Consider the following 23,327-nt stretch of genomic DNA (forward strand, 5'->3'; position numbering starts at 1 on the left):
AAAGGTACGAAAATGCAAAAAAAAAACACTTTTTATTCCTACTATTCAAGGTGGATTTAATAAGGTGACAGCATTCACCCAGCTGAATTTTTCGCCGTAGGTATGGCTTACGTCAAAATGATATGCTTTGTTTGTATGTATTGGTATGTTTACATTCGTATGTTTACATTTGCTTGCTGATTTTGACATGATGCTTGCACCAAACGCAACAACAAATACATGTAGGGTTTTACTTATATGTGTTTGCTGTCACCTGTAATAAATCCGCCTTGCTACTATTCTTTGACAAGCACCAGGTGAGAGTTTGACAGACACCTAGGTGTGTAATAGTGTGAGTGCTTGATCTTTTTGGTAGAGCGTATTGGCCATGCTATGCCAAATTCGAGTATTTATGGGAACATTAAAAACAACACAAATTGCCAAAGAAATACAAAATAATATCTGTGACTTGAAAATTTTACAATGAGAAATATTTTTAATATATTTCTTAGCTATAATAACGCTAATTAAGTTAGGGTTATATTGTAAGTATCTCCTATAAATAATAATAATAATGCTTTTCTATTGTGAAATATTTAAATTTGTACGAAATTTTGTAGATTTTTTTAAATTTTTTTTGCAACCATGTTATATAAAAGAGCGTTTTGGAATCAGTTGATCTGAGCTGAGGGCATTTTTTGACGACCAGCTGAGTGTGTTTTAAGTTATCTATTTGTACAATGATTAAAATGCAACCAACAGTTTTTCTTTTCGTCCCAGAAAAATGTAAACAACTATAATAGTAGTGAATAAGAAAATTCATAAGAAATATTTTGATATAGGGAGTCGAGTTCATAAATGTATATACAAACGTAATATTCAAATTATAACAACACTGGTTTATTTTTATTTCATGCACTCAATTTGGCTTCTATACTTCTCATATCTCGCAACAATTATATGGCATATCAAAGGTCAAGGGTGTGAAAAACCGCGCTATACGTAATATAATAATTCATGTGTATATAATAGTCCGCCGGTAAGAATATAAATTAGAGCAAGGATGTCTTTTGGAAAATTAGTCGGAGCAATTGATGAGGGCACAACGTCTGCCCGTTTCATGATTTTTCGAGCTGGTACAAACAATGTCGTATGTTACCATCAAATTGATGTGCCATCGATTTATCCACAGGTTGGAATTAGCGATTATCGTCTTAGCTAGTTACACTTTTATTTCTCGTTTTTAGGAAGGTTGGGTGGAACAAGATCCTATGATCATATATGATGTGGTTGTGAAATGTATTGAAGGAGCAGTAAACAAACTGGAAAAGTTAGGTGGATCGGTTAAGGTAAATTTGTATGAGCGCGAATAGCTTTATTATTGAATTAATATTTATCTAAACAATTTATAATCTATTCAAAATTCCAACATTATATAATATTTAAAACCATATACATATATACAACAAATCAATTGCAAAAATATCTACAGCACACTTGTAGTATATAACTTCAATTCCTAATATACATCAGTATTGTCTTTTTATAAAATCACGGTACTTCTGTGCCTCTGCTATACGATCCTCTATCGAACGGTCTGGCTGGTCCAAGCATCGATCGTCCATACGTGTGTAAATATGATCATTTTCACTGAAATCGCCTGGTCGTCGAGGCATTATGTGGAAATGCACATGCGGCACTGTTTGACCGGCATCCGGTCCATCTTGAACTGTTACTGTTGCTGAGGTTGTTCCATAGAAATCTTCTAGCATACGCTGTATTTTACAAACCGTACAAAACAGATCACACATTTCGTGGCACAACAAATTGTCTAGGCGTTTCATCTCTCGCTTTGTGGAAACCAAAACATGACCCTTCACTACACAACGCAAATTAGTAAATGCGAAGCAGTGTTCTGTTTCGTAGAAAATGGTTTCTTTTCGTATGGTATTTTTGGCAAATTTCCAATCCTGAGTAATATCTATAATTCCCATGCCAAAGGCTGTTAATGAGTACACATCATTGCGCTTATGGTGAAGTACTGGCATATTTCTTCGAACAGAAGCATTTTTGTTCAGATCAATTTCCGCCGTTGCTACAGCCAAGTTTTCATTTTCGCAATTGGCCAGCACTTTGCCCCAAGGATCTACTATTAAACCGTGGCCCCAACTGGTGCGTTTAGAGTTGTGTGCACCAATTTGAGCGGCAGCGATGACATAACATTGGTTTTCAATAGCTCGTGCGCGTAAAAGAATTTCCCAATGTGCTTTGCCTGTTGAGTAGGCGAATGCTGAGGGATATGTAAGTACTTGCGCTCCAGACTTTCGTAAAAGAGAACTAGCCTCACCAAAACGTAAATCGTAACATATTTGCATTCCCAACAAGCCGATGGGTGTGTTTACAGGGGGGACCATATGCGTGCCTGGATTAACGACATCAGATTCCCGAAAACGCATTTCCTCTGTTTCAACATCAAAGAGATGCAGTTTGCGATAAAAGCTTACCACCTCACCAATATCGTTAAGCAACACATGCGTGTTGTATATTTTTTCCGTTTTACATTTATTTTCATCGAGTATGGATTCATGTATACCACCCAAGGATAACCACATTCTATGAGTTTTAGCCAACTCTTTATATTTATTCATAGTAGCACCGTCCAAAGGTTCTGACAACTCCAGTGTTTGCTTACGATGCTCCCCGACGAAGTCGCAGCATTCCGGCAAGAATAAGAATGTTGCACACTGCATTTTTGCTTTTGCAAATAATTCTTCAACTTGCCGCATATTGTCAGCTTTGTTGTTTGTGGCACACATCTGCCCAATAGCGATAACCTTGGATGATTGATTTGAAGACATTCTTATCGAAAGGTTGTTCCAAAGAAAATGGTGTTTGGTTACTTTTCCAACCACAAATTCAAACAATTGTCGATGGCAAGACATAGATTGGGCCACTGCTTCTCACGTACGTCCTTTAGTTTTTTAACAGTTTTCACCTTCTGTACTTTGTTATGAAATGTCAGTTTTTTGCGAAAATATTCACCTCGTCAGGGTTGTTAAATCGATTTATTTCGCTAATATTAGACGGTACCTTTTTATGTTATCATTGAAATTTATTCAATAGAGAGTTGTTTTAAACCATTGAACAAATTAATGGAATTTATTATGAAAATGGTCGATCTTTAAGAATAATATATAGCAAAATTCGTGCTACTTTGACGGCAATTGAAAGATTGGGGAATAGAATTTAAAAAATGGTTCTGCCGAGGATAAAAAAAGGACTGGCAGACGTTTTGTTGAGAATATTGTTGCTGTAGTGCAAAGTGTTACTTAACAACTTTCAACATCGATATGTCGACGGTCTCAACAATTCGTGAGTCGACTGTTTTGAGGATTTTACCAGTATATTAAATTATTACCAGGATATTTAAATTATGCCATTTTGCACATGCAATTTTTAAGAACCGAAATAATAATACTTTCACATATAAGTAGTTGATCTACTTTTTCGGGCTTAACTCAAAATCCCTAATTAAAAAGCGCGATCAAATTTTTGTTAAATACTATTAATTATGGATTCATTTCACAGAAAAAAGCGTGTGTCCATGAATGTTTTGTCCTCTTATTACTTATTATAAAATGTAATATAGAATATCCCATGCGCATTGCTGCCACAATTTTTTGCAACCTCAGTAAACATCGCATACAGATTTCCTCCTACTGTTTATTATTATCAGACAATTGCGCAATTAAATTAGTCATTCCTTCTCCTTGTATTTTCTTCATATCGTTAATAATAATTAAAGAAACCAAAAACACCGAAATATTCCACCAAAATAATTTCCATGAAGAAAAACCTCTCAAAGCAGTACAGCTGATTGTCAATTTTGCAGGTAATCTGCCATATATGAACGGGTAGATTAGTTTGGTGGATTTATAGGTGATTAATGCATATGTGAACGTATTATATATTTGTACATGACTTATTTTGAAACAAAATCTGAGCGCGTCTTTGGAAATACCCCTTACCTACCAACAAACTCCCGAGGTAACGAAATTAGTGTGAGTACCCCTAGTATCGTTTTAACGAGATAGAAGAGCAAAAGGTCGTTCACACCGAGCTAGGGAATACAACTTAAACGAGTACGATGTGGAAATCCCTGTTGTAAACAAAACTAAACCGATGTAGAATTTCAGTGCATTTACAATCGGTGTTTGTTATCGAACATAGTATCTATAAAAGGTGGTGTGATTAGAGCAAGGCGAATTTAGAATTAGTGGATTAGAGTAGTTAATTTTTCTTCTTCCACTTGTCTTTAATTAGAAATGCCAGTAAAACGGAATGACGGAAGTTGTGTTGTGTATGCGCGACAAACTAATTTTATCTATTTGTCATTGGTTCTATTCTTCCCTAATTTAAAAAAGGTTGTTACTCGAATGCCACCACCAACTTGAAGAGATTTGCCTTGAAACTAACCTGAGATAAGCTAACCAAATCTTTGTGAAAATATAATTATAATTTCTAACCATTGTTGTTGTAGCAGCATGAACATTCCCCATTTTTACATACGGGGAATGCTGCTGGAGTGGCTATCCTTGGCAGGATATAAGTCCGGGTCGTTTCGGTAACGTAGAACCGACTGCCGACTAATTTCAAACTATCGTTAGGCTAGGTTTCCAGTTAAAGGCAATATGTACGGGGCATTGGAAAACTGACTTTATTAGTATTGACTACTTTTATTTCTAATTACGACTACATCTTTTACGGTAATTGAAGCTTAGACTAAAATGTTGTAAGTTAAGTCATTTAAAATTCAATTATCTTTTTATTCAAGGATATTGTTGCTATTGGCATAACAAACCAAAGGGAATCAACCATAATATGGGACCGTGAAACCGGTAAACCGTTACATAATGCTATAATTTGGTTGGATAATCGCACCTCAAGTACTGTTGATGAACTCGTCGAGACAATACCCAACAAATCTCGCAATATCAATTACTTAAAACCACTATGTGGACTCCCTATCTCGCCTTATTTCTCAGCATTAAAAATGCGTTGGATGCGCGATCATGTAGGCGAAGTTCAAAAAGCCATGGAGGCAAATACTTGCCAAGCTGGGACCATAGATACATGGTTAATCTATAAATTGACGGGGGGACCTAATGGTGGAGTTCACTTAACTGATGTAACAAATGCATCTCGAACTATGCTTATGAATATCGAGACGTTAAGGTGGGACCCACATCTGCTACGTTTCTTTGGGCTGCCAGTCTCTATGTTGCCACAAATTCGGTCAAGTGCTGAGAATTATGGTGATGTGGTTGTGGGAGTTTTAAAAAATGTTCCAATTACTTCGTGCTTGGGAGACCAGCAGGCGGCACTTGTAGGACAGCAATGTTTGAATCATGGACTTGCTAAGTCTACATATGGCACAGGTTGTTTTCTGCTCTACAATACGGGATCGTCAATGGTGCAATCTAAACACGGCTTACTTACAACAGTCGGTTATCAATTAGGTCCACGTTCACCTGTAATGTATGCTTTAGAAGGTAGTGTAGCGATTGCTGGTGCAGCTATAAATTGGATGAAAAACAATTTGGAATTATTTGATTCCGTCAGTCAAGTAGAGGAGATGGCTAGAAAAGTTGATAATTCACTGGATGTCTACTTTGTTCCTGCATTCAGTGGGCTTTATGCTCCATATTGGAACCAAGAAGCTCGCGGGTAGATTTAATAATTTGCAAAATAAAGCAGGAATAAATATAAATATATAATTTAAAATTTAGGGCAATTTGTGGACTCAGCGAAGAAACAACGAGCGAGCATATCGTGCGCGCAACTCTGGAAGCCATCTGTTTCCAAGTCAGAGATATTTTAGAATCAATGCGCAAAGACTGTGGTATTCCACTGACGAAATTAATGGTTGATGGAGGTATGACCGCAAATAATCTATTCCTACAGCTACAAGCCGACCTGGTGGGCATTAACGTAGTTCGTGCTAAGATGCAGGAGACAACAGCATTGGTAAATACGGTATTTTTTAAATTAGACCTTTTACTTAAACATTTTTCTTGTATCCAGGGTGCTGCGCTGGCCGCGTATATGGTAGTAGAATCCAGTTTTGACATTGCAGCACCCCTCGCTGGCAGTTCCGGTCAATTGAGCGTTTTTAAGCCAGCCATTGGCAATCATGAAAGGAATATACGTTACAAAAAGTGGAAGATGGCTATAGAACGTTGCATGAATTGGGAATCTTCTACACTGATGGAATCTTAAAAGATATAATGATAATGTTGTTTGCAAACGAACCATGAAAAAAACGACCCACATATGTATGCATGTGGGTTTTTTTTAATATGAATGATATAATGCTTTAAATATAAATAAATACGAATTTTATGTAAATAGAAAACGTATATTAATATCATAATTGTGTTTAGTTGTATGGAGGAGGAAAAATAGTACAAACGCCTACAAATTTAAATGTATTCTCACAAATGCTAAGTTTTTTGTGTTAGGACCTGTGCATTCAAATTGATTCTTCAACGCCACCACCAGAGGCTTGTTCAAGATCGTTCAGCATGATAACACCACCAGCAGCTTCATCAACTGCAACTGCAACAGGTGCTCCAATTGCTTCACCACCACCCACCCCTTCAGCATCAGCCACAAACGGTGCACGCACCTCAGCATTTATATTTACTTCAGGAGGTCGTATTGGATTACCACCTAGATGAAATTATTTATATATATATTGTACTTCAAAATATGTAAATATATGGATATATGTATATATTACTTGCGTCTAGTTCCAAGGGCGGATCTGCATTAGCTTCAGCCAAATTTGTCACTGACTTGGATTTGACGCATTGAAAATCAACGTGACGGCTTTTCGCTTCTTCTTTCTCCCAAGACATGTGTATAAACGGTCGTTGCACGTAACTGTAAATTACTTCAGCGCGGCCACCAGGCCTTCGACGTATCTTTTCTTTGTGCGTTGGGTAACCTTCAATGCCACAACGTATTTTCTTTAAGCCGCGATCTTTCATCACTTGTTTAGCTACGTCACGATTCTCGATGTATTTAAAAAATCGATGCATAGCGGTACTATGAACAGCTAAGATTATAAATAATAAATTTTACATATTAGAACATTAACTTAATTCTAGGTAAACATATTTTTTAAATCAAACACATACTTTGGCAGTATTCTTCACCCATTTGAGGAGGAAATTCTTCATCCCAGTCTACAACATCATCGTCCAATAAAACTACAACGTGACACTCACGATCACCGCGTTGTGCTGATGCAACCATTAGGGGCAGTATAAGATCCTCAAGGAAAACTTCAAATTGCTGTCGAGCACCTTCGTTGCTGAGTTCATGTAGTAAACCTCCTTTGAGATATACGCATACAAACACATAAGCGTACATATGGGGAAGGGGAATGAGTACGTATTAAAAAATCAACAACAACAACAAAAGAAAGAGGGAAGAGAGAGAAAATTGCTACTAAATGACAAATGACTTTTTTATAATTCCCTGCATGTATCTCTGTTCAAAAATTAAAAAACAAAAAATATATTGCATTTTTTATACCCGCGCACACTTGTGACCACTTTTGCTGTTGTATGTAACAGCTTAAAGGATTTGAGATAGATAAATAAATATATGAATATTCAAAAATACTGAGAATGATGTGAGGAATCGATTAAACTCTGGCTGTCCGTCCGCCCGTCCTTGCCTACGGTAACTTCAGTAAAAAATAATGTATGTGACCTGGTCTATGAATGTTGATTCGAATAGTGTGTGGAAGGCTCTTTAAAATGGTGAAAACCAGAAAGTCAAAATTTGTTTAAAAGTTTGTTAAAATTAAAAAAAAAAAAAAAAGTACAAATACGAAAATACAAAAGCTAACTTATTTTTTAAAACGATTTCTGCGATTTGCATTAACTTTTTCTTATTTATGTATATATAAAAAAAATGTTTTTCACTGCTTCTGTGATTTTATTGATACTGTGATCTATATTGAAGAAAATAAGCCAAACCGGATTGAAAAATATTAATATTTAAAAAAGTGACAAGGGTTTTTAGAAGTTTAAACTTTAACTGCTGTTTTTTCGAAAACTTGTTTTCGCACGTAAGGTACCTTTTCGTAGACCAGATCACATATTTCAATGAAATTTGTTACGCATATTACTTTTTGACAAGGAAAGGTGAATATTGAAAATGGACAATATCGGCCAATAACCATCAATCTATCGGTCAAGTACTCATATTTGGTACAAATGATGGATCTAAAAAATAAATATGTAGCAAGAAAAAGAACCAAGCCCACTTTTAGGTAAAAGGCGTCTTACTCGATAACGATTTCATAAAATTTGCCAATGTCATGTATTGCGATATAAATATAATACTATTGAGATCGGGCACGTTCACTTTTTGTATGTTAAGATTAAATTTATCTTCGCCCGTCTGATGTTACAAGCTATATCTTTCGTTGTCTACATATGAGTCTAATTATATTTTACTAAAATGTGCGCGGGTATTATATTATATAAAGTTCGGTCCGGACTGGTTCACCAGCGATTTGTTAAAAAAAAACTCACGTAAATTCTGGCACCGAACCGTAGTCGCATCGAATGGTATAAGGAGATAATCACACGCTTCCTTAAGTTCGGGAACAGATACCGTTGGAGGGCAGCGAATTATGCCGGTTTTATAATACTCTAGTATTGCGCGGAAAACTGTATGAGAAATTCCTTCAGCTACTTCGTATTCACCACGCTCATTGGGATGAACAAATTGAAAGCCTGAACTAAACATTGTACCCAGCATGGTGTTCGGTTGCGCTGTAACTAATGCCTGCTCAATAACAAAGCGCACATTGTCCACCAATAGTGCAATGCGATCTCCCGGGCGCATCACAATACCTCCTCCAACATTTTGGTTTGCATTATTATTAGATACATTAGAGCCTGCCGTGTTTGATTTGTCGTGTTTCGGTATAGCACCATTAGCTGCACTCATATTGGCCCTATGCTGTGTAAGGTGATGAGGCGGCTGTGATTTACCTCCGATGTTGCGCTGCAAATAACAACTGCTCCTACAGAAATCGTAGTAATATACAAGTAAAAGATATACGTTACATACAAAAAAAAAACTACAACCTTTTAGTACTTGTATTTACCTATTTCTGTTTTTTAAAATTCTTCGACGTCGCTCCTCGGCTTCAAGGTTCTCTTCAATACTACTACTGTCACTGTAAGAATCCTCACCGTTAAGTTGGTTTTGTTTTGTTGGTTTTGTAGAGTTGTTGCTACTACTACTATTTCCAGAATTCGGAGAAGTTGTTGACATCGTTTCCGTTGGATGGACGAAGCTGGAACGGCTTCTTAAATTCCAACCCTCTTTTGCAATTGACGTGGTTCGTTTTAAAGTCCCTGCGTCCGTCGCTGCCTTCGCGCCCACTTCTTCGACTTATAGAGAACTCTTCGAACAATGCCTTTGTTTTTAACGAATTTAACACAAGAGCCATTCAACCCTACACCCCAACCACGTCCCTTAATCCTAGTGATTTATTTCAATTTTCCTTGTGTATTATTTTAGATGACCAACAGATTTGTTAATTTTGTTCGTTTCAGGTGTGTTTTGAACACCATTAAAGTAAAAAATGCACGAGCAAATTTGGCAGAAATGTTGAAATCTATATAGATTTGACCAGTTTAACTAAAGTAATCACGCAAACTCTAAAACGTTAAAAATTTTCACGTAGTAGTTCACCATGATTTTAGTTCTAATCCCCTTAGCTGAAATGTCATTGCATGGTATACACCACACTGTATGTAGAGGTGCAATATGGACTTTTAAGAATAGATGGTATATATCATGGTGAAAAGAACTGAGGAGGTGCGCCCAATAGCAAACCGCACAAATTAATATGAAGCATTCAAATGTAGTTTGTTTGCGTTATATGCTGAAGGTACCGTAACAAGAAAGTATGTATGTGTGCGTATAGTTTCTCGTGTTTGGTTGTTTTCATTGCTTTCGCATATTCTTCTTCACACAAAAGTAACTCCCCTTTCTTTTGTTTGTTTATTCCTGGACTCTTACGACACAGCGAATTCGGAAGATGCAATCTATATCTTTATCATTCCTGGATGTAACCAGGACATGAAAACGGTTTGTTTAAAAAAAACTGTGTTGGTGATACACGAAAACAATGAACGAATACAACTTATTAGAGGAATCAACACGACATTTGCTTCACTGCGTTTGGTTGGTTCCATGTGTAGAAGTCCATGCAAGTGGGAAAATTCCCTGATTGCCATTCGCTTAGGAGCTCACAACTTCCAGGTTTCGCCCAAGTATCCTCTGCGTTGTTCCCGAACATCTGTTCGAGAGCGAGTTAATGTGCGATGTCGAAGCAACCCAGAATATCTGGTTGTACGCTGAGTTTGGGAGCCTCGGATGAAGACTGCTTAATCTGTTAACGACCCCTTCAAACGGACTAAGGATTATAATAAGCGAGTATGCATCTGGAAATGGCAATAGGCAACCAGAAGATTCGCCACTAGTACCTCAATGCTGCTATCTGAGAGTACTGCCCACAAATTCGGCATGCAGGAGCAATGGAGCAGTGTTTTTCGTTCTTTACGTACTGCCGCCGAAGAATAAATTAGATTTCGGCGAGCCTGAAAAAACAATTGGTAAGACAAGGAAAGTCATGCTGCCTATAGAACCACGCTGCGATCGGGCGCAACGTGAGCCATGTTGGATCGCTACCGGGAGTTGAAAAAGGAAGAGAGACATATTATCAGAATGAAGAAACGAAATATGTGAGTGTGAGGTGCTTGAGATACTGGCCAAAAGCAAAAAATCGCCGAAAATTCCACCAGAAAGTTCGACGGCTTACAAAAGGATCCACGATCGGGGCTTTTTTCTGTAAGAACAAAGTCGGGATCTGGTGACTGACATCTAGAGCGTACTTAAATTATGGAGGGAATACTTCTTAAACCCGCTAAATAGTGACAAATGCGCATTTCACAGAGTTATTGACGACGAAACTGTCGTTCCGACTATGACGAAGAAAAAACCCGTGGGAGCTGACGGACTGCGGGCTGAGCTATTTTAACATAGCGGCGAGGAGCTGGTAAGGTGCTTGTATCAACTCCTGTGCAAAATACGATCGGATGAAAGCATGCCTGCCGATTGAAATTTAAGTGTGCGCTGCCCAATCCATAAGAAGGGTGATAATGCAATCAGTGCCAATTAAAGCTGGATTATATATATATGTATATATATATATAGTTGGCGCGTACAGCCTTGTTGTTTGTTTGGCCGAGCTCGGCAATATTTTTATGAGGAGCTTTTTATCATGGCAGAAATACACTCGGATATTTGTCATTACCTGCCGAAGGGTGACCGCTATTAGAAAAATGTTTTTATTAATTTTGCTTTCACCGAGATTCGAACCAACGACATCTCTGTGAATTCTGAATGGTAATCACGCACCAACCCATTCGGCTACGGGTGCCGCCACATAGACATAGTGTAGCGAATAAAGTTCCAGCAGCCACGTTGGTTGGATTATGTCGTCCGAATGGATATGAACGTTCCGGCTTTGAAAGTATTCGATGTGGTACCAGCTGGTGGTAGCAGAGGAAGGGGGAAGGCGTTGAAAAGATCAAGTGGAGAAGGATTTGTCTTCACTTGGTGTTTCCTGGTGTGTTTTGCTAAACTCAGCCAAAATCGAGTAAGCGGTTATCGCGCCAATCAAGAAGAAGGATTAGGTAACGCTATAAAGTTTGCGTTTGTATTGGTATTTAGAGAGAGAAAATGATTTTATTGGAATTTTTAGGAAAAGTAGTTATTCATGGCCGGCAGGGTGCATACAAATGCCCGGAACGCTGAATGTACCCTTCTGCATACACAGCACCGGCCATAAAAAATGGTTAATCATCTCTCGATAGTGCAATCCATTTCAAAATAAAACCTCTTTATAATCACATACGAGTACATATGTATATGGTTGTATACATATATACGGAGCTGCCAATCTGGCAAATATTTAGATATATTGCGATGTTGACAAATTTCGAGTGGTAGTCGGTGATTTCTTAGCATTTTTGTCTTGTTTTGAATTGTTGAGAAAAATTGGTTAAATAAAAGCTCAGCTGCATGAGGGAGGAACGAGCTTTACTTTGTGAAATATGCGCTTGCGCTTATGTATGAAATAGTTTTTGTTTCGTGTAGAACATTTTAATATGTTTGGTAGCAAAGCTTCTATCGGGCTACGCGTGCTTCTGCTTTTGCGTCTATGAAGGTGTTTTGTTTTTAAGTACAATATTTAGAATTCCGGCTGGTTGAAGGCAAAAGCATACGGAAGCAAGAAATGAGGTGCTAGGTTAATTTAGGTGCAGTGGCTGTCCTTGCTTGTTGGCCTTTTCCTGATTAATTTGGAGCGAGGAGTCCAATCTAGCTTATCTGCCTTAAAGTTACCTTTGATTTTACTATGTCCTTACACCCAGAGTAGTAGTGAATTTGATAGAATCAGCTGATTTGCTGTCGTAATAAGAGGGCATCTGTTTGCATTTTATTGCTTATTATTACCGAGATCATTTTTAGGACTACACCGTTTTCTTTCTTGTTTCTCCCATTTTTACGTCGCATCCAGAAATACTCTCACGCCTATCTCGATCTAATTAATATTATCATTTGTGGACCAACTTCAGTCTTATTCTCAGACAGTTCGAAACCACGGGAACGAAACACATATTAAAAGAAAACGTTTTTTCTAATAGCGGTCGTCCCTCAGCAGACAATGGGAAGCCTCTGAGTGTATTTCTGCCCCAAAAAACTCCACATGAAACATCATTTGTTGTTCGAAGTCGATTTAAAACTGTAGGTCCTTGTAGAATCTTTTGTGGAACAACATTAAGACGTACACCACAAATAAGAGGAGGAGCTGGACCAAACATCCAATAAGGGCATAAAGTCAATTATGTATACCCCGCCATGGCTGCCACAGGGCGCCAAAATCGACTCGCGCCAATTGAAAACCCCTTATACATACATATGTACATATATAGGGATAGCATGGTTAGCCATGTTATGCTATTAATCAGACTAGAGCTAAAACTATTCAGACTGGGCACAACAGAGATAAACTTCGGGACTGGGGTAAGGCTCGATCGCAACCCAAACCGGAAGTGTTTGGTGCAATATAATTGCATACAGATTCTCCAATGATGAAAGACGAGTGGTGAAATCTATTGCCCTAAATAGGGGTTAGTTTAATTTGATGGCAGCTCTTGATCGGGGGAAAACCCCAAGTAATTCCGCTACGTAGAACTGTCAGACTTTTTATCCTTCTAGTTTTTAATGACCGACCTTCTTGGTGTGTACTTTCATGAAGCCACAGAAAGCTTCCAAACCATGGAATTCGCATGACATTGAATTCGTTGATTGACATTATTGGCATTGAATTATTATTATTTTGTAATGCATTAGCATTATGAGTAGTTTCTGATAATAAGACAAGATAATAATCACAGCACTGATTCCATTCACAATAGGGTTAAATTTAAGTAGTTGGGATTAGCCATCTAGCGGCTGCCAAAAGCAATGACAAATGCAGCGAAGAAGTGGCTAAGGCGAAGTAAAAATGGAGTGTCGAAAAATTAATAATGGCGACGACGTCTTGTAAATATAAAAGAAATTGAAGAAAAGCAATTTCTACGGTGCGAATTGATCGAAGGTATCGCGAAATATAAAAACTAAAGTAAAGATGCGCATTGCGCACTAAAAAATGGTAATAATTGTGTGTATAGTGAACGAAAATGAGTTCGACGATAAATTGCGGCGGCAAAAGTTAATTTTCTTAGCTTTCGAAGACAGCTATTCGCAAAAAAGGAACAAGTAGGAAACGGCACCAACATAGAAAATGTATTGTGCTAACTAAGTTGGAAAAATGGCTTCTTATTAGCTGAAATTAATTTGTGTCGCAAAAAAGTGGAATTTGATGCTCTAATTTAATAGTGGGTGCAAGATTTCGTATAAAATAATTTTCATGTCGTGGATATATTGCATGTACTCGATACGAGCAAAAATTTACCATTTAATTTTACCAAAAGATATAGTTGCATATCGGCTATCCCATTCACTCGCACGTGTATATGAATGGTTCGTGGGCGACGACTAGTGCGCTAAATGAGGTTTTGCAGTGTATTTAGTTTTGCAATTGCGAGAAATTCGCCTTGTGATACTGCTGCCATCTGTTGGCGTTAAAGTATATTCCGCTGGATTTCCCGGCGAATTGGAGAAAGGCACGGATAAACGAATATGTGGAGAAAAAACAAAAACAGTGTAAACTATTAGTTTATTTGCATGTAATTAATTTAACAGAATTTTTGATTAAAATATGGCAATAAATGGTAAAAGGGAGGATCACATTGGGCGGCTGTGTCATCCGCCTCATTGTGATTCTCCTTTTGAGTTTTTCCTTGTAATCCTTGTGCGCTGCGCTTCCAAAGTAGAGTGCGTAAAGTGGAAATTGAACGGTGAACCATTTATTTGCGCCGTAAGCAAGAATGAGAGAGTGAGTTTGCGAGAGTGAGAAAGAGGTAGAAGTCATTCGAAAAGATGAATAGCAAAGAGCAGAAACGTAGTGCAAGACAAAATTAAAAGCGCAGAGATTTATTAAAAAAATTAAGTTTTTATATATTTTACTTCTTCTAAATAAGAAATATGAGGGAAGTTTGAAAAACAGAACTTGAAGACATTTTATTTGGAAATATCCCATTAGAGGGAAACTAAGAATACCAGACGTTTGAAAAAGAATAAATCTATAAGGTATTTTCCAAAGTGCAAGGAAACCTAAAAAACAAAGAAGACATACACAAAATACACACTGCGAAAGCTGATGCACAATAAAGGCGGAAACTATTTTAAAGGAAGGCGATGAATCGAAAATGCGAATGGGAATAATTGCGTCAAAAATAATATAAACTAATTACCATTAGAAGTAATAAGCAGTTAAACTGGACACTTATTACTAGTAACGTATCGACAACAAGGCGGATGCTTTTGAATGTCCTAAAATTGTCATCATTGCTACAGAATATATCAGCGCACCATTTATGTGGTATTAGTCAACAACACTATTATCTTGCAGTACCTTTGTAAATACTAACGCCATTCTTGTAGAGTTCAAGTGGGCGGGGCGTGTTAAATACACATCTCCAGCTTTGTCGGTGCAGTGTCTCAAATTCAGCAAAGTGGCGCGATACGGGTACGGACAAGCAGCGTTTCGCTCCATGTTTTCCCGACGCTTGCGACGACGTGTACGAGAATTAACGGCCCGCCAGCATCGTACGTGCATACGTAAAGTGGCTAAAATTCCGAATCCCAACGCTAAAATATTGTCACGGCCCCTTGCAATAAAAGTGTGGACGAGTGTGGGGTTAGCACAATTACTACCATATCCTCATTATCAGCAGAAACTAAAGCCACTCCAAAGGCAGCTTTTGGTTAGCCTTTTAAGGATTTAAGCATGTAGTGAGTACACTTGTTGATACCAATGCCAAAATTTAAATTTAAAGTAATTAAAATTCTTAATTTCAGGTCTGATTCTAAATAAAATAATATAATAGTGCAAAAGAGAACACATTCAAAGGTATAATAGTGCTTATCCAATCATAATTAAAAAGTCAGCAAATACACTTTAGTGCATAAAACAATCAGAATTCAAATAAAAACTGCACCATTTACTAAAAGTCACTTAACCAAATAGAAAATCACAACCAAATTATTTAATGTTTTGCTTAAATACGGCAAATAAGCGGGTGTGAAAAGTGGCAAAAAGAATTATTCTCCTAAAATACGTAAAACGTAGGGTAATTTGTTTTTTCTTAAGGTCACTTGAGCGAATAGAAATTAACTGTTACCAATGAAATATGTCACAAAGAGGTAAACGCGGTAATCATCAACATCATCAACGACTCGACGTTGAACCACAACCTCCGCCAACAAAACGGCGTAAAGGTCGGCCGCCTAATGGAGGTGGTGGAAGTAATGGTAGTGGTAGTGGCGGCAGTGGCGGCGGCGGAGTTGGAAACGGACTTAATGGCAACAGTGGCGGCGCAAACGGTGGCAGCCATAGTGGAAGCATAGCAGGTGGTGTACCATTAAACCTGCCTTATACCGTGTCTTCTATAAGCAATAGTAATGCCGAAAATGACCAAAATAGTGTGGTAGCTTTGGTACCCGACGAAATGTCTGCATTAGCTTCCACAAGCGCCAAAGTAGCTGCCAGCCAGGGATCCTCTTCCTCAGCGGCAGCGTGGCAACCGCGCTCCGTGGCTGATATTAAAATTTCAAGTATTTACAATCGAAGTTCAACAGAGGCGCCGGCTGAACTCTATCGGTATGTATGAAATAAAGATCAACTTTATTTTATCTAATTACAGTTGTTCATATAATAAAAAAGAATTTCAAATATTTTCAACGTAATACACATATAATTTTTTACTTGCAGCAAGGATCTCATAAGCGCAATGAAATTGCCGGATTCAGAGCCTTTGGCTAATTTCGAGTATCTTGTAGTGAATGATCAATGGAAGCAAGAGTGGGAAAAGGGTGTGCAGGTGCCTGTAAATCCCGACTCCTTGCCAGAGCCTACTGTTTACGTGCTGCCAGAACCAATAGTGCCGCCTGCGCATGACTTCAAACTGTAAGATGAAATTAAATTTGAATCATTTGCACTTTTAAAAATAAAATATTTATGATATATTTATAGTCCCAAAAATCGCTTCCTGCGCATAACCAAAGACGATACCTACTCGAGTGAGTTACATTGTCTGACAAATGTGGTTGCGCAAGCAGAGAATACATGTGCCTATGACATTGATCCAGTCGATGAAGCTTGGCTGCAATTACTCAACTCTGATCGTGCACAGTACGGTGCCTATTCTATTACGGAGACGCAATTTGAGCGCGTCATCGAAGAATTAGAGGTGTGTATTTGATTCTTTTACATTTGTAAATATAATTTACCGTACTACCACTTTCAAAACACATACGAATACTACCTTTCTTCCCAAATTAGGACACGGTCCATTAAAGAGAAAATATATGTATATCTTTTTTTTAATTCAGACCGCATTTTCATTTATTTTTGGGAATATGAGATGTAAATTTACTCTAAGTTTGCATATATTTTGCTTGTGGCTTTTACTAAATAGACAACCAAACATGCAATTGCAAAAATTAAATTCAGGCTTAGTTTCTTATTTTATTACAATTTTTAGCCAGATTTACTTGTGCATAAGAGTATTATAATTTTGTTCCCATAACGGGTGTACGTAACAGCATAAAAGAATCGAGATAGAGACAAACATAGGGCGGGCCTTCTAACTTTCGAAACTTGAAATAGCTTTAAATAAGAAACTACTGATATTTTTCAATGTGCCATATTTTATTGAAAAGTGCAATCCTTGCGGTTCATCGTAAAAAGCTTCTAGTCGGTGAATGCTTGTAGTTTTTAACGTCCAGGCTTCTTATCCATTTAAAAGTGTCCATTAATGTAGCATTTTAAATATCGTGTCTTTAATTAATTGGTATGTCCCGGCGTGTCAGTAGTTTATTAATATTTATGAAGATCACTTTTTTGACCCCCGTTTCATGCACGCGTTTCACAAATTGCATGGAAGGCGACCCTCTATCGAATTCAGAACGTAATTTTCATGCAGATTCGGAAGGTGAATCACCATTTTTCAAGTAAATAATTTTTCCCAACGTTCAAGTGTAAATCGCCCCATTCAAAAGTAACCTAATGTTGACCGAAGTCGATCAATACCCACTCCAACTTCCCATATAACGGCAATTTCTGCAAACAAACAAAAACAATAAGCGAAAACTACTCATATTTGGTACAGAATATGATGAACTAAAGGAAATAAATATGACACAAGACAAATTTTGAAAAAACCCACTTATAGCTAAATACGTGTACCCCGATAACTACTTAATAAAACTTAGTTCACATGTTGCTTCTTTTTATTTTATCTGCGTCTGTCCGTCCGTCTGATGTTACAAGCTATAACTTGAAAATTAACAAATAACTCAAATTAAAAATGTCCGCGGTTATATAAAAATCGGTCCGGAACGAATTTTTCATTTCCTTACTTGTTAGACGTGCTAATCAAAGCAAAAAGGGTATTGAATACGAAAGATTTGTGATTTCATAATAAATCGAGGTGCCATAATTAGGGTAGGGTTATTAATTTTATAATTTTGAAAGGATATTTTATTGATAATAAAACGAAACTAATAGAAATCCGAAAAAAGTCACGATCTTTGAGATGGAAATATCTAGCAAAAAAAAAAAATAAGACAAAGCAGAATTAAGTAGGTAGTGCGGTTAACAATGTAGACTATCAAAATATGTATATCTAAATGTGTATGGTTTTAAATATGTAGATCCGATGTTGGGAGCAAATACAGGTAATCCTGAAAAATGAGGAAGGTCTTGGTATTGAGTATGATGAAAATGTCATATGCGACGTGTGCCGATCTCCCGATTCTGAGGAAGCAAACGAAATGGTATTCTGTGATAATTGCAATATTTGCGTACATCAGGCATGTTATGGTATTACAGCGATTCCATCAGGTTTGTAATCTATCGTCTTAAATAATCTTCATTATAATTTCGTTTGCTTAATTCTGTGGCATGTAAATTAATGAAATGTTAATTATTTTCGTATTTAACTTCTAATAGGACAATGGCTTTGTCGGACGTGTTCGATGGGTATTAAACCGGATTGCGTGCTTTGTCCGAATAAGGGAGGCGCAATGAAATCAACAAAATCAGGCAAACATTGGGCGCATGTTTCCTGTGCACTATGGATACCTGAAGTAAGCATTGGTTGTGTTGATCGCATGGAACCCATTACCAAGATTTCGAGCATTCCATCGAGTCGTTGGGCCCTTGTTTGCATACTGTGTCGAGCACGCGTTGGTGCATGCATACAGTGTTCAGTGAAAACCTGTAAGACCGCCTATCACGTGACTTGCGCATTTCAGCATGGCCTTGAGATGCGTGCAATTATTGAGGAGGGTAACGCGGAGGATGGTGTTAAACTGCGTTCCTATTGTCAAAAGCACAGCGTTAGTAAGGGCAAAAAAGAGGGCAGCGGAACGCATGCCAGCAGCACAAATAAACTTAACAGTACACATGGTGCAGCTAATGAGGAGGACGATTGTCGGCGACGAAAAAGTCGTAAATCAGATATGACTTCGGAGGAGCGTAATCAAGCGCGGGCTCAACGTTTGCAGGTAAGTGCCTCTGTCGGTCCCAGCTATTTGAATCACTATTTATCTGGTTTTGTTTATAAAATTTTATAATTGTGAAGCCACTAAGAAGGGAAGTGACAGATTTTTTTTAAGAGAGAATAGATGTAAATTATAATTAATTAATAGTCAGAGTTGAAAAATAAGAAATCATCGAAAACAAGCAAAAAATAACTTGGTAGTTAGAAATTCACTCTTATTATGGTAATCGGCAGATGGTTGCGGTGGGAGTTGTGCTCGATCCGATGGTTGTCGGTGGTATGGTAAACCATCAATAGCGCAGTGTGCGGATTGAAATGCATTCTATCCTCGCTTCGAAGGTATTGTTCTATTTAGCATCCGCAACTCATTATGTTGCTGATATTTGAGGTAGTAGGAAATCTATGTAGGCAGTAAAAAATTAACAAACTTATGTTTCTAGGAAGCGCAGGGAAAAATTGAATGAAAGAACGACCGGACATTGAGAGAAATGTTTGCCAAAAATGCTACTGACGAGGTGACAATATTTTGGGAGTGCGTGTAGACAAGTTGAACACATTAAGATATATTTTAGATAATATTCATAAACTTATTTCATTATGTTTTTTTTTTTTAATTTGTCCGTCGGTCTCCATTTTCATACAACGCTTGGAAATAAGCTGGATCATCACTATTTCCTAAGCAAAATAATCGTAGATTATTAATTTTTTTAAGAATTCATAAGCTTTGGCATATGTACATCATATAATAATATATACACATATATATATACCTATATGTATATGACATGTGTGTGTAGTATCATCAATAAATATTTCATAATATACTCCAAAATGTTATTAAGGAACTTCAAAATTAAATCTAACAGTTATACACAGCAAATACTTAAGACCTTAAAAAATGGAAAGGAAAGAAGGAAGAAAATTAGTGAATGTTAAAAATTTTAGAAGCTTATGGAATTTTGTAGAATTCTGCTTTTCATTGAGGAGATCAGATTTCCGCACATGACCTTTGGTATTTTCTTCCATTCCTGCTCTATTCTGGACCCATGGTTGCTCCAAAGTTGTTGGTTTCAGTGCCATAACTCTTCTCTTAATTGCCGTTATATTGGTTAAAATCCCGGCTCTGTGCAGGCCAATCGAAAGGGTATCGCCCGAAATCCAATCCATTGCTTTACGATTCTGGCTTTGTAGTATGGTGTATTATCTAGTTGAAATTCGGTTTTCGAACAGATTGATAACGGCAAGCTTTCCAGATATGACATGATTTCAAATTTCGGTAGAAGAGGCCTTCAAATTGCCTTTTATTTGGACAGCTGGCCGAACTCCAAGCTTGCATCGACAACCCCATACCAAAGCACGAACTTCACCGTCTTTCTAGTGAATTATCTTACCAGTTTTTTGTTAGGATGACGTCATACATAAGTTCTACCATCAGGCCCGCTCACTCCAAATCGCAGTATTCCAAAAAGACCGAAGGATTTACTGTTGCTTCTGGCGAACGTAAATCATTTTTGCGGTTGTCATGAGAAACTTTCGGTTTCTTTAAAATTTACGTCTCCAGAGGATGTTCTCTAAGAGCCTCTGTTTGCTAGTTCTGCGGGCAAGATTTCTTCTTCTTAATTGGCGCTATAACCGCTTACGCGATTTTGGCCGAGTTTAACAAAGCGCGCCAGTCGTTTCTTTCTCGTGCTAACCGGCGCCAGTTGGACACACCAAGTGAAGCCAAGTCCTTCTCCACCTGATCTTTCCAACGCAGAGGAGGCCGCCCTCTTCCTCTGCTACCACCAGCTGGTACCGTATCGAATACTTTCAAAGCCGGAGCGTTTGTATCCATTCGGACGACATGACCCAGCCAACGTAGCCGCTGGATCTTTATTCGCTGCGCTATGTATATGTCGTCGTAAAGCTCATACAGTTCATCGTTCCATCGTCTGCGATATTCGCTGTTGCCAACGTGCAAAGGTCCAAAAATCTTACCCAGAATCTTTCTCTCGAACACTCCAAGCGTCGCTTCATCGGATGTTGTCATCGTCCAAGCTTCTGCGCCATACGTTAGGACGGGCATGATGAGAGTCTTGTAGAGTGTTAGTTTTGTTCGTCGAGAGAGGACTTTACTACTCAATTACTACTTAGTCCAAAGTAGCACTTGTTGGCAAGAGAGATTCTACGTTGGATTTCAAGGCTGACATTGTTATCGGTGTTAATGCTGGTTCCTAAATAGACGAAGTCTTTTACAACCTCGAAATTATAACTGTCTACAGTGACGTGGGTGCCGATACGCGAGTGCGCCGACTGTTTGTTTGAAGACAGGAGGTACTTCGTTTTGTCCTCGTTCACCACCAGACCCATTCGCTTTGCCTCTTTATCCAGTTTGGAGAAGGCAGAACTAACAGCGCGGTTGTTAAGGCCGATGATGTCAATATCATCGGCATACGCCAGCAATTGTACGCTCTTATAAAAAATTGTGCCTGAGCGATTAAGTTCTGCGGCTCGTACGATGCTCTCCAACATCAGGTTAAAGAAGTCACACGACAGCGAGTCACCCTGTCTGAAACCTCGTTTGGTATCAAACGGCTCGGAGAGGTCCTTCCCAATTCTGACGGCGCTGCTGGTGTTGAGCAACGTCATCTTACATAGCCGTATTAGTTTTGCGGGGATACCAAATTCAGACATCGCGGCATACAGGTAACTCCTTTCCGTACTGTCGAATGCAGCTTTGAAGTCGACGAAAAGATGGTGTGTGTCGATTCTCCTTTCATGGGTCTTTTCCAAAATTTGGCGTATTGAGAATATTTGGTCGATGGTAGACTTTCCAGGTCTGAAGCCACACTGATAAGGTCCAATCAGTTGGTTGACGGTGGGCTTCAGCCTTTCACACAATACGCTCGCTAGAACCTTATAGGCGATATTTAGAAGACTAATCCCGCGGTAATTGGCACAAATTGCAGGATCGCCCTTCTTATGGATTGGGCAGAGCACACTTAAATTCCAATCGGCAGGCATGCTTTCATCCGACCATATTTTGCATAGAAGCTGATGCATGCACCTTACCAGCTCCTCGCCGCCATGTTTGAATAGCTCACCCGGCAGTCCGTCGGCGCCCGCGGCTTTGTTGTTCTTTAGCCGCGTTATAGCGGAACGACAATTCCGTCGTCAACGATTGGAGTATCGGGATCTTCACTTTCTCGGTGACATGCGCAGCTGTCACTGTTTAATAGGTTCGAGAAGTGTTCCCTACATAATTTAAGATTGCTCTGTACGTCAGTCACCAGTTCGCCGTCTTTGTTCTTACAGGAAAACGCCCCGGTCCTAAAACCTTCTGTAAGCCGCCGAACTTTCTGGTAGAATTTTCGGGCGTTGTTCCTGTTGGCCAGCATCTCAAGCTCTTCGCACTCACGTATTTCGGCCTCTCGTTTTTTCTTTCGGATAATACGTCTCTCTTCCTTTTTCAACTCTCTGTAGCGATCCCACATGGCTCGCGTTGCGCCCGATCGCAGCGTGGCTCTATAGGCGGCATCCTTTCTTTCTGCTGCAGCATGACATTCCTCGTCGTACCAATTGTTTTTTCGGGCTCGCCGGAATCCGATTTCTTCTTCGGCGGCGGTACGTAGAGAACGAGAAATGTTGCTCCATTGTTCGTGGATGCCGGTTTGTTGGGCAGTACTCTCTGAGAGCAGGAGTGAGAGTCGAGTGGCGAATCTTCTGGCTGTCTGTTGTGATTGCAGCTTTTCGATGTCGAACATTCTTTGCGTAGGTAGATGCACGTTTTTTGCTGCACAGAGGCGTGTGCGCAGTTTGGCTGCAACAAGGTAGTGATCCGAGTCAATGTTGGGTCCTCAGATCGTACGTACATCTAATACACTAAAAGCGTGTCTTCCATCTATCACAATATGATCGATCTGGTTTCGTGTTTTTCGATCAGGAGACAGCCAGGTGGCTTGGTGAATCTTCTTATGCTGGAATCTGGTGCTGCAGACTACCATGTTTCGGGCCCCGGCGAAGTCGATCAGCCTC

The 23,327-nt window shown here is 38.6% G+C and overlaps 4 protein-coding genes across 16 annotated transcripts in view; 2 read left to right on the forward strand and 2 right to left on the reverse strand.

Annotated features, from left to right (window-relative positions):
* The first annotated feature begins 313 nt into the window (after positions 1–313).
* Positions 314–6,351, forward strand: LOC128862294 (glycerol kinase). Of its 3 annotated transcripts, none has more exons than XM_054100839.1 (6): positions 314–524; positions 954–1,171; positions 1,227–1,328; positions 4,814–5,706; positions 5,769–6,006; positions 6,064–6,351. In XM_054100839.1, the coding sequence occupies exons 2-6, from the start codon at positions 1,043–1,045 to the stop codon at positions 6,256–6,258; spliced, it is 1,557 nt and encodes a 518-aa protein (XP_053956814.1). In that variant the 5' UTR covers positions 314–524; positions 954–1,042; the 3' UTR covers positions 6,259–6,351. The 3 variants fall into 3 exon arrangements, with proteins under 3 accessions (XP_053956814.1, XP_053956815.1, XP_053956816.1); XM_054100840.1 differs by lacking the exon at positions 314–524 and adding an exon at positions 680–765; XM_054100841.1 differs by lacking the exon at positions 314–524 and adding an exon at positions 835–851.
* On the reverse strand, positions 1,396–2,993 carry LOC128862295 (nitrilase and fragile histidine triad fusion protein NitFhit). Its single transcript, XM_054100842.1, has one exon. It carries the CDS (start codon positions 2,919–2,921, stop codon positions 1,509–1,511), a length of 1,413 nt encoding a protein of 470 aa, XP_053956817.1. The 5' UTR covers positions 2,922–2,993; the 3' UTR covers positions 1,396–1,508.
* Positions 6,352–6,376: 25 nt separating the features above from the next.
* On the reverse strand, positions 6,377–9,794 carry LOC128862296 (BTB/POZ domain-containing protein 10). 2 transcript variants are annotated; one of them, XM_054100844.1, is made up of 5 exons: positions 9,173–9,794; positions 8,592–9,088; positions 7,182–7,376; positions 6,782–7,099; positions 6,377–6,711 (listed from the first exon to the last, which is right to left on the reverse strand). In XM_054100844.1, the coding sequence occupies exons 1-5, from the start codon at positions 9,340–9,342 to the stop codon at positions 6,512–6,514; spliced, it is 1,380 nt and encodes a 459-aa protein (XP_053956819.1). In that variant the 5' UTR covers positions 9,343–9,794; the 3' UTR covers positions 6,377–6,511. The 2 variants fall into 2 exon arrangements, with proteins under 2 accessions (XP_053956819.1, XP_053956818.1); XM_054100843.1 differs by having other exon boundaries at positions 7,182–7,379; positions 9,173–9,793.
* Positions 9,795–13,611: 3,817 nt separating this feature from the next.
* The window catches only part of LOC128862297 (PHD finger protein rhinoceros), a 30,070-nt gene continuing 20,354 nt past the window's right edge, over positions 13,612–23,327 (forward strand). The window contains exons 1-8 of one of the 10 annotated variants that reach the window (XM_054100846.1): positions 13,612–13,795; positions 14,520–14,581; positions 14,727–15,540; positions 15,607–16,408; positions 16,520–16,714; positions 16,781–16,997; positions 18,463–18,652; positions 18,761–19,317. In XM_054100846.1, the coding sequence (XP_053956821.1) occupies positions 15,939–16,408; positions 16,520–16,714; positions 16,781–16,997; positions 18,463–18,652; positions 18,761–19,317 (1,629 nt within the window). In that variant the 5' untranslated portion in view covers positions 13,612–13,795; positions 14,520–14,581; positions 14,727–15,540; positions 15,607–15,938. The other 9 variants (XM_054100845.1, XR_008454451.1, XM_054100847.1 and 6 more) reach the window with 9 other exon arrangements.

Source organism: Anastrepha ludens, chromosome 4 (genome assembly GCF_028408465.1).
Source record: "Anastrepha ludens isolate Willacy chromosome 4, idAnaLude1.1, whole genome shotgun sequence".
Lineage (NCBI taxonomy): Eukaryota > Metazoa > Arthropoda > Insecta > Diptera > Tephritidae > Anastrepha > Anastrepha ludens.